Consider the following 13,768-nt stretch of genomic DNA (forward strand, 5'->3'; position numbering starts at 1 on the left):
TATTTCATAGCATTAGATAATATACTTACTTTTCACAGCAGCTTCTGACTGGACACTAGACTCAGACTGAAGTGACTCTGTAGATGGTGCTGCATGAGACTGGGATGCAAGCTGGTTGGATGGCACACCCAGTCTTTTTAAATTTGTTCCCTCAGAGTTAGACCTACGGAGTAATGAAAGCAAAGGTGTCCTCTTCTCTTGTTTTGTTTCCTTCTCTCCTTTCTTCTCTTCCTTCCTCTCTTCTGAATGGCTACGTATCCTCATTGAAATCCCAGCCACTGTTGACTCAATCTTCTTGCGCATTGTCAAGACGGGAGATTCATTTGGTTTCCTAGATTCTTTGATCTCCACTTCTTGGGAAGACTGTTTTTCAGCTCCAGGCTCCATTCGTATCATTTCCACCTCTTTCTCTTTTTTATCCCTGAAACTGCTACGACCTAGAGTCCATGAAAGTCTTCTTTTTGGAGCTGAATGTTCAAGAGCAGGACTCTCTTCTCCAGACTTCACTTCCTTCCTCTCAGTTGATGGTGTTCCTTTCAAGCGTAAAGATAGTCTCCTCATAAAGCTTGTATCCTTTTCTGCCTCTCGCAGATCTTGAACAGATTTTGCTCTTTCTTCTATCTTTTTAGGTTCTTCAGGCTTAACAAACTCTAACGGTGCACCAGTAGGCCCAGGACGGTAAATTTCCTCACCTGAAGAGGGGGGAAGAATGAAAGATTTTTCTTCTGATTTGGACCTTGTAAGTAGTTTCAGCCCACGGGTGAGAGAGGATTCTCGCCTTTTGAACTTTGCCTCAAAAACCTCTTCGGATGCTATATCTTCAATAATATGTTTTGGATCCTGATCTGAGATTTGCTGCGATAAGGCAGGTGGTGGAGGAGTTTTTGGCGGACTGGGTTCTTTTCTAGTTTGTTCATTTGATGCAACTCTAGAAAACACAGCTGGGTGTGCAGTTGTTGAGATTTCTGTTTCTGGCTTGGCTTCTTGGCCTTTGTTTTTGTGTTCAGGAACTACAATAGCCTGCATAATTTCTGCATAGGCAGAAGGTCGAGCAGAAGGAGCTGAAAATGAAACCTTTGTGGTTGGTGAAGGTGTAGCTTGTAGTGGAACATTATTTTGAGGACCTTTTATATCGATCTCTAAAGGTACTACAGTACTTGACTTGGTAATAATAATTTCTGGGGGCAACTTAGCCATTTGTAATTTCTCATCATATGAAGGTTCAACACAAGGGGCAATGACTGACTGAATCAGAACTTGTTTCTGAGATACTTCTTTTACTAAGTTTGATTTCTCTGCTGGAATTGGAGCTTTTTTGTTGGTCATATCATTAACATCTGTGTCTATAACAACTTTCTTTGAGATATCTGTCTCCTCTTGTGGAGTGCCAACCATGTCTTCAGAGGATGTCACTGTCTCCTTTACTGACTCACTCAACTTTTTAACTTTATCAACATTCACTTCATATGGTTTGCTTACTTTCAGAGTTGTGTTTTCTGCTTTTTCAAATGTTCTTCCAGCTTTCTCTGAAGTTTTAATAGTTTCTGCCATACTTCCTTCGATTTCTTCTCTATCTGGTGTTGGCGGTTTGGAGGAAATTTCTCTTGGAGTTGATGGTCTAGAGTCTAACTTTGTTTGTTCAGTGAGAGCTGACATAGAAACACATTCTTGTAGTCGTTTACCCTCTATCTGAGTTAGAGGTATTTCTAAAGGGGCTCCTAAACGTCGGTGGAGTGGAATGGGTTCAGTGTCACCTTGACTGAAAGAAGCACTTTTACGCAGCACCTTTGGATCTAAAGAGACTTCTCTAGGGGTGTCACTTGATGCTGCCCTTGCAAGAGGTGGAACTGGGCTTCCACGGGGTGGCCGTGTATAGCGTTCAAGTGAAGTGGAACGTTTCTGTGGATCATCTTCTGCAAGTCTAAGGGTTTCTAACAAGGGCTCCCTTAGGCCACTCATTTTCTTGTCTACAGATCCACCTCTGAGTAACCTTTGACGCATTAATTCCAGTTTTAATGCATAGTCCTCATGACTTAGCTTGCGACGTTCATCCAAAGTCCCGGGACTTGGACTCCTCCTTGGAAGTTCCATTGAAAGAGCCTTTTTGAGGCCCTTTTTGGGTTCCTCTGTTTGACCATCAGTAGTTCCTTCTTCTGCCTTAATATGTAGCAACAGAGCACTGTCAGCAGAACTGCCTCTCCTTAATTCTCCTCTCTTTGAGCTTCCTTCTCCTTTATCTGACTCCACACTTGAACCTTTCCTAAGAGGCCTCTTTGCATGGTCTGGTCTCTCTGAAATGTCCTCATCTGAAGATTGGTTATCTTCATCTTGTGTTGCCCTTTTCCTAGAGCGACCCCTGCCTTGAACTTCTGTAACTTCTTTTTTTGCAAATGGCGGCTCACACTGCATTGGTACCGGTCCCTCTGATTCCTTCCCCACAACATCTAGGTTCCCATTTGGACGTCCCACCATCTCATCATCAGCTGGAATTTCATTAAGTGACATTCTAGAGCTGGAAAACTCCATTGTAAGGGGCATAGGAATGAAGGGCAGCTCATCAATGTCCTCAGAGTCTGAGGATGATGAAGGAGGAGGGGAACCTTCTTTAAGGTGCTTTGGAACTGCTATGGAGACATGGGTGGATGAATCATCCAAAAGTTCTGGTATGGATCGCATCACCATTTTAGATTTGTAGTTAATAAGTGACCGCTAAAAAATACATAAATTAAAACAGATAACTATAAGCAAAATAGTATTTAGCCATCAAATAAAGACTGAAATGCTGTTCAAAATTACAATCTCACATGCATTTTACTCATGTGCCGTAGATAATCAGTAACGTTTAGGAAATAGTTGTCACATTTTACTACAGTGACTAGAAAAATAATATGTCAGAAAAATAATTCACAAAAATAACTATCAATTTAACCAGCCTGGAAATACAGCAAAATGTAATATAATCAAAGTGGATTGTTAAAAATTACAATGAAACATATAATTGGACTGGGACTACATTCTGAGCTCAATCAACTTGCGATCATGTTATTGGATTATGTATGAATATCAAGAAAACAATTCACTCTGTTCAGGAAAAAAATAAAGCCTTTTTATTAAGTACATTTACCTGCCACTTTCTTCTAGACTGAAACAGCTTGAGGGGCTCTGTAGAAATGCTTTTCCCTTTAGATAATGTCTTAAAGAGAAAAAAAATATATAGTGGATTATAAAAAGAACAAAAGAAAATAATTCAGTGAGAAATAGCTTATAGTACATGTCATCCAAATCCAAAACACAAACAAGGTAGCAAAATATATGAAGAGAAAAATTCTTCTGATCCCACTTTAAAATGATAGGTAATTCCTCAATTCTGTCTTTCAACTATTTAGTGATGGATAATTGGGTGGCATGGTGATGCAGTGGTTACCATATTTTATCACTGTTCAAGGATGTTCCAAAAAATATAACAATAACATTACTATAATTAGTAAAACATTATTTGATATGTGTATCTGTCACAGATTTATAAGTCACTAGACCAGAGATTCCTAACCTGTGGCTCTTGGGACTTTTGTGTAACGATTAATGAGCTTTTAGAGTCCCATTATCAATCATAAATATATTTTAAAATTTAATTGGAAAAATGTATTATGTGCAAATGTTATAAATATTATAATTTCCCAATAAATTAAAAAATATATATATATATAGCAACAATAGATGGTGTTATACCAGCCCCTAACCCAGCACAGACAGACACTAGAGGCACACTTACACAAGTTCACACTTTTTTATTTTCTTCCTTTCCAATTCAGCACAGCTCACACAGTGCACAAACCCCAATAAAGCTCAGTCCCTTTTCTTCTTCTCTCTCTTCTTTTCTCTTTGGCAGCATCCACTCCTCTCCTCGCAAGCTCTGTCCTCTGTCTCCTGACTCCGGCTCCCCGAATGGAGTGAGGCAGCCCCTTTTATAATGCACCTGAATGTGCTGCAGGTGCTCCCTGATGACCTTCCTGCAGCACTTCCTGGTGTGGCGGAAGTGCTGCATGGGCACCCAGAAGCACTCGAGGTGTACCTTTTTCCTGGTCCGGCAGCACTTCCTGGTGTGGCGGAAGTGCTGCATACCATGGCTTCTGAGCCATCCAGGCACCCCCTGGCAGTGGCCACAGGTCCCCACAAGGCTGAGCTTCTAAGCTCTATTCCTGTGGCCCAAACACCCACCATGGCAGCTACCTTCTCATGTTCCTGGGAGGTACTGCTCCTCTCCCAGTTCTTCCATCCTCCAGGCGTCCCAACTGGGCATGAGCCCCAGCCGTCCACCACAATATATACTGTACTAGCAAAATACCCGCGCTTCGCAGCGGTGAAATACTGTCTGAATATTTTTATTAATAAAAAAGTAAACATTTTTAGACTGAAGGAAAATATGTAAAAAATTAATTGTTAAGGATCTCTCTGTATACCATGTTGTCAGTTCGACCTTCTGGTTGTAATATGACTAAGCTGTGTGCTGAGCTCTCTCTTGAGCATGCAACATACAGTTGGCCATGTGAAAAGCAATCCTGCCTCAAATCAATGCCAACCTTTTGTAGTGTTTGTCCCTGAGACTTATTAATTGTCATTGCGAAGCAGAGCCTTACTGGAAATTGAACGCGTTTGAATTGAAATGGGAGATTAGATGGTATAACGGGGATGCAAGGAATAAAAACTGTATCACCTGAGGCACTGCCAGTAAATATATTTGCTTCAATTAGGTTGTTTTGTAGAGATGTGACCTGAAGTCTTGTGCCGTTACAAACTTTCGGTGGTTGTAAGTTTCTCAGTAACATTATTGGTGCCCCAACCTTCAAGATGAGATTATGCTCAGGTGTGCCTGGAGGATTTAGAGTGTTGAGAAACTCTACTGGATAATGAACTGCGTCTTCTACTTCTACAACTGAATCAACAGATTGATATGTTTTTGTTTGTGAAGGTAGTTTGTGAAGTAAAATGTGGTTTATAGTTGTGCAAGGAAAAAGGACTTTCTTATATATCGTTCGTTTATAAAACAGTGCAAAAGCTCTGAGAAAGCTGCTTCCTTCGCAAAGTAAGGAAACGACTGAAGAGACGGCGGGACGCTGTAAGTGTTGCAAGGCAGCTGAAGCGCTGCATTATGGGATCTGTAGTTTATTGTGTTACCAGTGCTTCATATCCCCGGGCCATTAATAACAATAATACAGTATATAAAATGATCTCGTGGGCCGGATATAATTACGCGGGCGGATGTTGCCTGCGGGCCTTGAGTTTGACACATATGGACTAAATAGAACTTGAAAAGATATATTTTTTCGTACATTGACATTTAGGTTTACATCGTGCTTTGTTTCCGAAGTAGCAGAACTCATGAATGTGGTTGTATATGTCACTCGCTCGCTTCTTATTGTTTCGCTGCCTTCTCAATTATATAATGCATGTTTTCTTCAGCGCTTTTTGGGCCTCTTCCTGGTTTTCTACGTACTGCGTGATTACGTGGAAGGCGTGATGATGTCACACGAAACTCCGCCCCCATGGGTTTCAAGCTCATCTCCATTACAGTAAATGGAGAAAAACAGCTTCCAATTATGACCATTACGCGTAGAATTTAGAAATGAAACCTGCCCAACTGTAAGGAAGCTGTAAGGAATAACCCTACCAAATTTCAGCCTTCTACCTACACGGGAAGTTGCAGAATTAGTGATGAGTCAGTCAGTCAGTCAGTGAGTGAGTCAGTGAGGGCTTTGCCGTTTATTAGTATAGATATATGTTTGCTTAAGCACTATTCTCTCATGTGGTCTTTCAACTAATTGCTCATAGTTCAGCCAGTGTTTAAAACAGGTGGCCATCCATATAAATATTTTGGCCACTAAGACATCATGCTTATCATACACGCAGCACACATAGCACGCAAAATGACAGGTCCAGGAAATCCAATAACACAAAATGTTGGCAGCATTGCACAAAAATAACAATTTAATGGAGCCTCAAAATATTCAGAAACAAAATGAAGAATGCATGATGTGTAAAATTAAAATGAATGCTAGAAGTACAGTAAATTTACAATGCATTCTTGACACAACTGTATCAACTGGACGTACTTGGAAAACCTAAATTTCCACTGAGTTAGGCTTGTAACTAATTAAAGGGCACATAATTTTAAGTTTGAGATGAACTGAACCTCCAGGAAGGCCTTTCCTATTTCTTACAGGAGGTTTAAGATAAGGAATCTAAATGTAACTCATTCAAGGCCTTAGTAGTGGAAACTATTGTAGCCAAAAGGCAGCTGTAGCATGTCATAGTAGCAATCCTAGGGCCTATTGTTAAACATTAAAGGTAAGGAAAGATGGCAAGGTAAGAAAAGAGTCCTTACAAGGAGGTAATGCTCCACAAGCTTGAGATGAATCTTCTGAGGTGGCTTGGGCATGCATTAAGAGTGGCTATGAATAACTCTCACTAGAGCAGAACCAGGACATGCTGGAGAGGCTGTATTTCTCTGTTTGCCTGGGAATGCCTGGAAATCCTGCAGAATAATCTGGAGACTGTTATTGGGAAAAAAATGTGACTTGGTCTCTTTTACTTGGTGCATTATCACTGCAACTCTCACAAAGACAAGTGGATTATACACACTAGGCCTTTTTTATTTTATAGAGCGCCATTAACAGTGTGCAGCAGTGCAGAGCATATAGTATGAGTGAGAGGAGATGTTTGAAGCATACACTGATACAGCGCGTTGTTGCCCCCACCACATGACAAATCCACCTCAGGATCCCAAATTAGGACCCGAGTGCAGTTGTGCCATGGGTGACACCTCAGCTAAACACTAATTTGAATGGAACCGTGTGAGGTTTTTTACGGTGGCCAGAGTGCCAATCCTGCCACCAACCCCTGAGTTTTCCCTGCAAATTGAAGGACCTGTTTGCATGGCTGGATGCAGGTGAACGTCATGCCCAAGACAGGGTAATTCCAGGTTAAGGGCCTTGCTCAAGGGCCCAAGTGAGTGGAATCACTTCTAGCATTTATGGGATTCGAACCGGCAACCTTCTGAATGCCGGCGTAGATCCCTAGCCTCAGATCCACCACATAGTATGGATATTCAGGAATTTTTACACAATCAATGAATTTTATTTTACAGCACTAATACCCTTAAAAATATTTTTTTGTAATCTTTGGGCACATATTCTTCATCAGTTCCTCCACAATATTCACACCTCTTAATTTTATTTACAGTTTCCTCACACATATCTTATACTTTAACCAAATTGTTATAGGGATTCATGAATTTGGCAGAGGATAAGAACCACTGAACTAGACAAACATGCCATTGAGAAGATTCAAAATGAACAATTAAAATATACTGTAGACTACAAGGCTTACCTTAAACCAAGCATGACGAAGACACTCATTTGCATCTGGTCTCCTAAAACATATTAATAATAAAATGTTTTTTTTTGTGTATTAGGTAATCTTGTATACTACATAATTAAAGAAAAAGGAGGAAGAGGAAGAAGCACTATGTTGTTTATTAATTTATTGCAGCACCAATTGATTTTCAGTTATTAAAGACAAGCCTGCTTTACAATTCTAACATCTCTTTCAGAGACAGACAACTACTACTGCTGTCTTACATCCCTGGTGACAAGGTTTCAATGTCTAGTCTATTAACTGTCTACATGGAGAACATCTTCTACATGCCTGTGTGTGTTTTCTCCACATACCATAATTCACTTTGTAAAGCCTAAAAGACCTGCATGAAGATAACTGTAGACAATGAATCTGCAAAATATGACAGAGTGTAGTAGTAGTTGCAGTAGAAATATAAATATTACCACAGTTACAGAGTGAACTTTTTACCCGCATGTGTCTGACCATCATATAACACTTGCCACGTTCTGGCACCATGATAACAAGAATGCATTATGTAACTCCACTTTAATTAACTGAAATCTAAAAATGCAGAATCTGTAACATTTTTTGCAGTCCCTGAATTTAATAAAACAGATATTTGGATTTGAATGTGAATATTGCAGAAATATACCCAACCAGCTCCAAAAAAAGATTGTATCTTCAGCTTCCCTGTAATGTAGGAAATTTGGCTACAAGATGTTCTGTACCCTGATGTTGCTGCTGTGAAAGATGAGTGGATATGGAAAAAGCCCCTCATCCTTACGTTCATCAGGGAGACCATTTCTAAAATTGAAATAAGGGCATGAGTGTGGGTATATATAATAATCCACCTAAACAAAAGGATACATGTTTATATGTGTCTGTCTGGGTTTCCATCCGGTTACTATGTCTCTGTCATTCCAACAGATGGTGCATCACAAACATTTCTAATAGTAAAATGCATTGCATTTAAAATGAAGGAAAAAGAAGTTAATTAGCAGCCAAAATTGGTCACTAATTAAGAAAAGGGTTAGAATGAAAATCTGCAGCCACAGTAACACTCCAGGTGCGGATTTGGAGCCCCCCTGGAGTAGCCTAATAATATAATTTCTGCTGTCATGTGTAACTCGTCTAATTTACCTTTGCACACAGCTTTAGTAACTTACTGGCTATATTGTCTTGTTTGTAAATTCTTCTGAAGCACTTTGATTTTTTGTGACGATTTTATTAGTCTTTTCATACTCATTTTGTGTTTTGAACCATGCCGAATTCAAATTCAACAATGTTTTTCAAATTAAAAATGTATCTAATATTGTTAAAATATTTTTGCGTCACCACTTTTTATGTTTCATGGGTGCCACCATTTTGGGGGCAGTTGTTATGACATTGTCAAGGAAACGAAGCAGAAGTGCCTGAAGTGTGATATCACTGATGCTATGAGATAAACCATCAGTGCCGGCATTTGTGAGAGATTCAGCTGAGATTGCTGATAAATCTTTGAACAAGAGTGTGTTAATTGTTAATGATAGTTTCCTGGTAGAAGATCTTTAGCTTTGATTTTGGGTTTTTATTTTAGATTTGGTGGCAGTTCTATTTGATTTTGTGGTTAGGTAATTTGCTTTGGTTATGACTCATGCTTCTTTTTCTTTATCTCTTTGCTAGTAATATTCACTGCAGCAGAGTATAAATATTATTAGCTCGACCAAATTCAAGTCCTTAGCTTTAAAGGTTTTAAGAATTATATTAGCTTGATTTATTCTGGTTTTCTACCCTCATCCTAAGGATGTATCTGTGATATCAATACAGTAGTCTAAAATGGCCCAGCATAAGACCCGCCATTTAGGGTTGGTTTCTGCCTTGCACCCTTGTTGCCTTGATAGGCACAGACACAGGAGACATTGGGCTACTATATATTAACAGGGCTCAATAATGGATTAACATCTATAGAATATCACTTTTTATTGCTTGACGGCTATTCCTAAGGATTCACTAGTGTTATATCACTGTGACATATTTCCAGCACATATTACATCCTTCTGAACACAATCCCACATTATCCAACACAGAAATTAAAAAAGAACAAGAAATGCTCTATTTGATTACTTACAGTCTATCAGACACTAAAAGTTTGATAACAAATCCCTTGGCTTCTCGACAAAGATCTTCAAACATATTCTCCTCAAATGCAACATTGTAGTTCCTGATGTTCAATACTGTTGCTCTGTCATTTTCTCCAACGAACGGAGAAACTCCTGTGAGGCTGTTTAGGAGAAAAATGAGAATGTTAAGGTCATTTAATGCTTTTGGTACCCAAGAATAATTTTAGTGTTAAGACTTTCAGGAAGATTGTTTCTAACAGTATATTCTACCTGAAGTTAAGTGTAGTGGAACATAGTCATACTGCAGCAAAGGTTTTATACTTCCATTTTAAAATGAGTTCTTTAAATTTCTTTTGAATGAAGCATTTGTCATTTTTTTCTGTAGAAGGAGATTGTTCTGATTTCAGAAAAGTTGAGTCTTATAAAAATAATCCATGCAAAGTTTCTTATTTACATTATACATTGAACATATAGTGAACTTGCATTGTCTTAGAATCATGAATCACTGAATAATCTTTAAAGATGATTATTATACTGCATTTTGATTGCACTCATTTTTGTGTTTATATTAGGCTAGTCAGTTTACTTCATGACCTAAATTTAATTTATATGTTTATAGTTTATGCTCCCAACATTAACCTTAACCTTTATAGTTTTCCAGCTACTTTGGTAAGATTGTGATTTTGCTGTCACACATCTATTACTGACTTAATCAGTTCAACTTCTGCTGCTGTGACTGTTCTCTAGCATTGCATCATTGCCATCCCAACAGTGCCAACTCTGTCAACAGGACATTATAAATACAGGGTGAGTCAAAATTATGTTAACATTTGAATAGTGGAAACAATTTATTCACAAAAAAATACTTCATATGTGCAAGATGATTTAAAGGAATGTCTCAATCTGTTCACCATCATGTTATGTTATCATAAATTGTCCACAAAAATTGTATATATGTGTATATACTGTACATAGCAGTACCATGAGTGTTAACATAATTTTGACTCACCCTGTATAACATCCAGTATAAAACAGTTTGGAATAAATGTATCTTTGGGGTTCACAAAGCCCCAAATCTCTTTGCAAATTCCAAACAGTTCTGTTTTATGCTAGCTTTTTTTTTTTTTTAAAGAATTCTCAAATATTTTAAAATGTAATGTTCTAGTATTGAACATAAATAATAAACACACTTTAGTATTTTTCTGTAACAGACTGAGGAGACATGCTGGTGCTGTGGAAAGTATTACTGCCTCACAGATCCAGTGTCCTGGGTTTAAATTCCATTCTCTGTGAGGAGTTTGCACATTCTCCCCGAGTTTGGGTGGGCTTTCCTCCCACTTCCAAAGACACACAAGATATGTTTACTCTAAATGGTCCCTAGTGTCGGTGTTTGTGTGTCTAAGTTCGAAGACGGAACTGACACCCTGTGGTACTGGAATGGACTCAGGCACTCTGCAACTCTGATTTTTATATGGCAGGTTTAAAAATGAGATGAAATATTAGAATGCGTTTAGCTTTTAAATAGGCTGGACATAAAGTTTCTAAACAAATGGAGATGACCACAGGTCAAAAAAAGCTCATAAGAAATGTAAAACACGTTTCTTCAACCTGTGTAATCTGCATTATCTGCATTAAAGTGAAACTGATGACTAAAACAAAACGAGTCTTAGACATTGGCATGCCCATGTGCATAGGGGACAGTTTAATGGCTCCGGTGATGGTTAAGTCTTTGCCGCTTCAGGGGTTGGCACTCTAAAATAACACCTTCTCACCCTGCAGACTGGACAATTGATGGCTTTTCCACCGCTGAAGTCATTTCCAGTGTCTGTCCACCTGGATCCACCTCTTCCTGCCAAAAACAGTCTTAACGGAAGAGCTGCCATCTTTGGTAGTCGTATCTAGACTCAAGTCTGAAAAGATGCAACTTAACACTTTACCCATGTTTTATTTCTGGTTTTTGTGACTTCAGTTATACAGGGTTTGTCTGTGGGTGTCCCAAAACTTCTCACTTGCCTTTGCTTTGTTATTACAACATACAATAATACAATTTGATGAAAAAAATTATGAATTAGCATAAGCTACCCTTATTTGAGGTGTTCATAAGAAATGTAATAATGTATTTCATGATTTAGAAGTACATAATAAACAAGAATAGTTGTGTGAGATATTTGATATATTAAAATGTGTGCTTCAGTTTACATGTTTAAAGTCTAAATATTCTTGATTGTAATAGAAATGTATCATCTTCTCCCTATGATAGAGGTATATAGAGGGCTAAATCCCTAGTAAAGGATCAAAAATCAAAATTAACATATTCATAATCAAAATTACAATTACAAATACAACTTGTTTTTGTATAGCACTCTTCACCGAGTGCAGGTGCAGAGTGCTGAGAACAATTCTCAGTTAAAATACAAGTAAAGATTATACTAATTACTAAATACAGAACTAGTACACATTTAAATACAGATTCGTTAAAACACATAGACATCACTGACCGTGATGTGGTCTAAAATGATACCCCACATGTTTGAAATTTGTCATTTCTTCATTTGTGGGAGTGGCTCCTATAGGGTTAAGACCTCCAGCAAAGAATCAAATATCTAAAAATGTATCATATTCATGACCTTCAACCTTCAAATAGAACAAAACGACACTCCACACACTTGTGAAAAGGAGCAACTTTGACCCCTCATTGGGGGTGAACCCCAGGGTTTGGTCGATTTGGCATGCACATCCTCAAGTCCTTCTGATCATTTTTACTGAAGACACCTATTGGTTTACTTTTTATCTCAAGGGTGTAATTTCTTGCACCAAATGTGACCTCAAAATTAGGGTTTTTTCTACATAACTAGACATCAAGATGAGTTGATGTTGTGACGTGAGATTTTGCATATAAGTTGATAAATATTTTGTATGTCTTTATTTGTAATTTAGGCAAAATTAAGTCAGGAAAGTAAATTTTATGACAGAGTTGGGGGAAGTACTTGAAACGAATTTTTCTCTGCTAGAGTCTCTCTCTCATCCCCCACACAAAGCCAGGTTGCCTAACTGCCAAGCTTTACCTCAACAAATGGTTTTGGGGGATGGCAGGTGTTAAGATTTTCTATTCCCCATTGGTCTGAAGTATGGCTGTTAGAAATTGGCTTGTATCAGAAGCCTTTAAGTACCACAACATCCTATTGGCTGTAGGGGTTGGACAGAACAACTATAAAATTTGCTTGGTTAACCTCACTCTCTCTCTTACTAACATCTGATGAAGGAGCATCTCTCTCTCTTACCAAACTGATCCACATACTGAAAGGACAACACAATGAAGAGCACAGCTCGGCAGCCCTATTGAAACAGGCATGCAGCCTGTTCTGAAGAAAACTGACCACCAATGATGCCTTAACTAGAGACATTTTAAATAACTAACAAGTCTGTGTGCCACCTGAATTACACATCACCATTTATCAGGTTGTATGGTTGCCAATATTCAAATGTACTTTGCATATTGTTATTATTTATGAATATTACCAATAATACATTATTTTATGTGTAACTTAAGTCTGTGAGATTTGAGGCGATTCTGACAGAGGCTACATATTAATAATACAATAGGGGAAAGTACAGTAATATAATACTCTACCAAGACAAAACAGTTGAACGCATACGTGGGGTTTTGCTCATACTGGTGAGTCAGAAGGTGTCAGACAAAAACAACTGAAATGATTTCAAAGTGTTTATAAGTAATTGTTATGAACACAAAAACACTGATCACATTTTGGCAATATTTTAAGAACTATAAAAATCAGTTATACCTGATAATAAATAGATTTGCAATTTGTACTGTATCGCTCATTTATATACTTAGACGTGGTACAAGGTGGAAGATTTTGCTTTCCATGTGTATCAAATAAAAAGAATACCAGCAGAAACGGAGGCCTCCTTATGTTTTTGGTTGTGTACAGCAAATGAATAAAAGAGTTTTAATTTAATATTTCCATACACCTTACAAAACAACAGGTAAATGAGTTGTCTTTTGTGAGTCGAATTTTAAAAGGGATTCTGCCCAGCCTGTCATTAGAGATTAAGTTTTGTATTTTGCTGTTCTCATGAAGATTAAATCGGTTTAATTACTAATTAGTTCAAATTTACCAAAAAAGAAATATATATGTTAAAGATTTCTAAAAAATGTTAATGAAACTTAATTTTCTATTTATTTTGTTATCTTAATTAGAGACACTCCTTTGGTACTGTGTCTCTCTGGAAATTCCTTGGGTACTGTTGGT

At 38.0% G+C, this 13,768-nt stretch overlaps 1 protein-coding gene across 3 annotated transcripts in view; it reads right to left on the reverse strand.

The window, feature by feature from the left end:
• The window catches only part of spega (striated muscle enriched protein kinase a), a 418,725-nt gene that overhangs the window by 40,003 nt on the left and 364,954 nt on the right, over window positions 1-13,768 (reverse strand). For all 3 annotated transcript variants that reach the window (XM_039756374.1, XM_039756377.1, XM_039756375.1), the window contains 4 exons: window positions 9,503-9,655; window positions 7,387-7,429; window positions 3,125-3,193; window positions 30-2,709 (listed from right to left, as the gene is read on the reverse strand). In XM_039756374.1, coding sequence (XP_039612308.1) covers window positions 30-2,709; window positions 3,125-3,193; window positions 7,387-7,429; window positions 9,503-9,655 — 2,945 coding nt within the window. The remainder of the gene's footprint in view (window positions 1-29; window positions 2,710-3,124; window positions 3,194-7,386; window positions 7,430-9,502; window positions 9,656-13,768) is intronic.

This window comes from Polypterus senegalus, chromosome 6 (genome assembly GCF_016835505.1).
Source record: "Polypterus senegalus isolate Bchr_013 chromosome 6, ASM1683550v1, whole genome shotgun sequence".
Lineage (NCBI taxonomy): Eukaryota > Metazoa > Chordata > Cladistia > Polypteriformes > Polypteridae > Polypterus > Polypterus senegalus.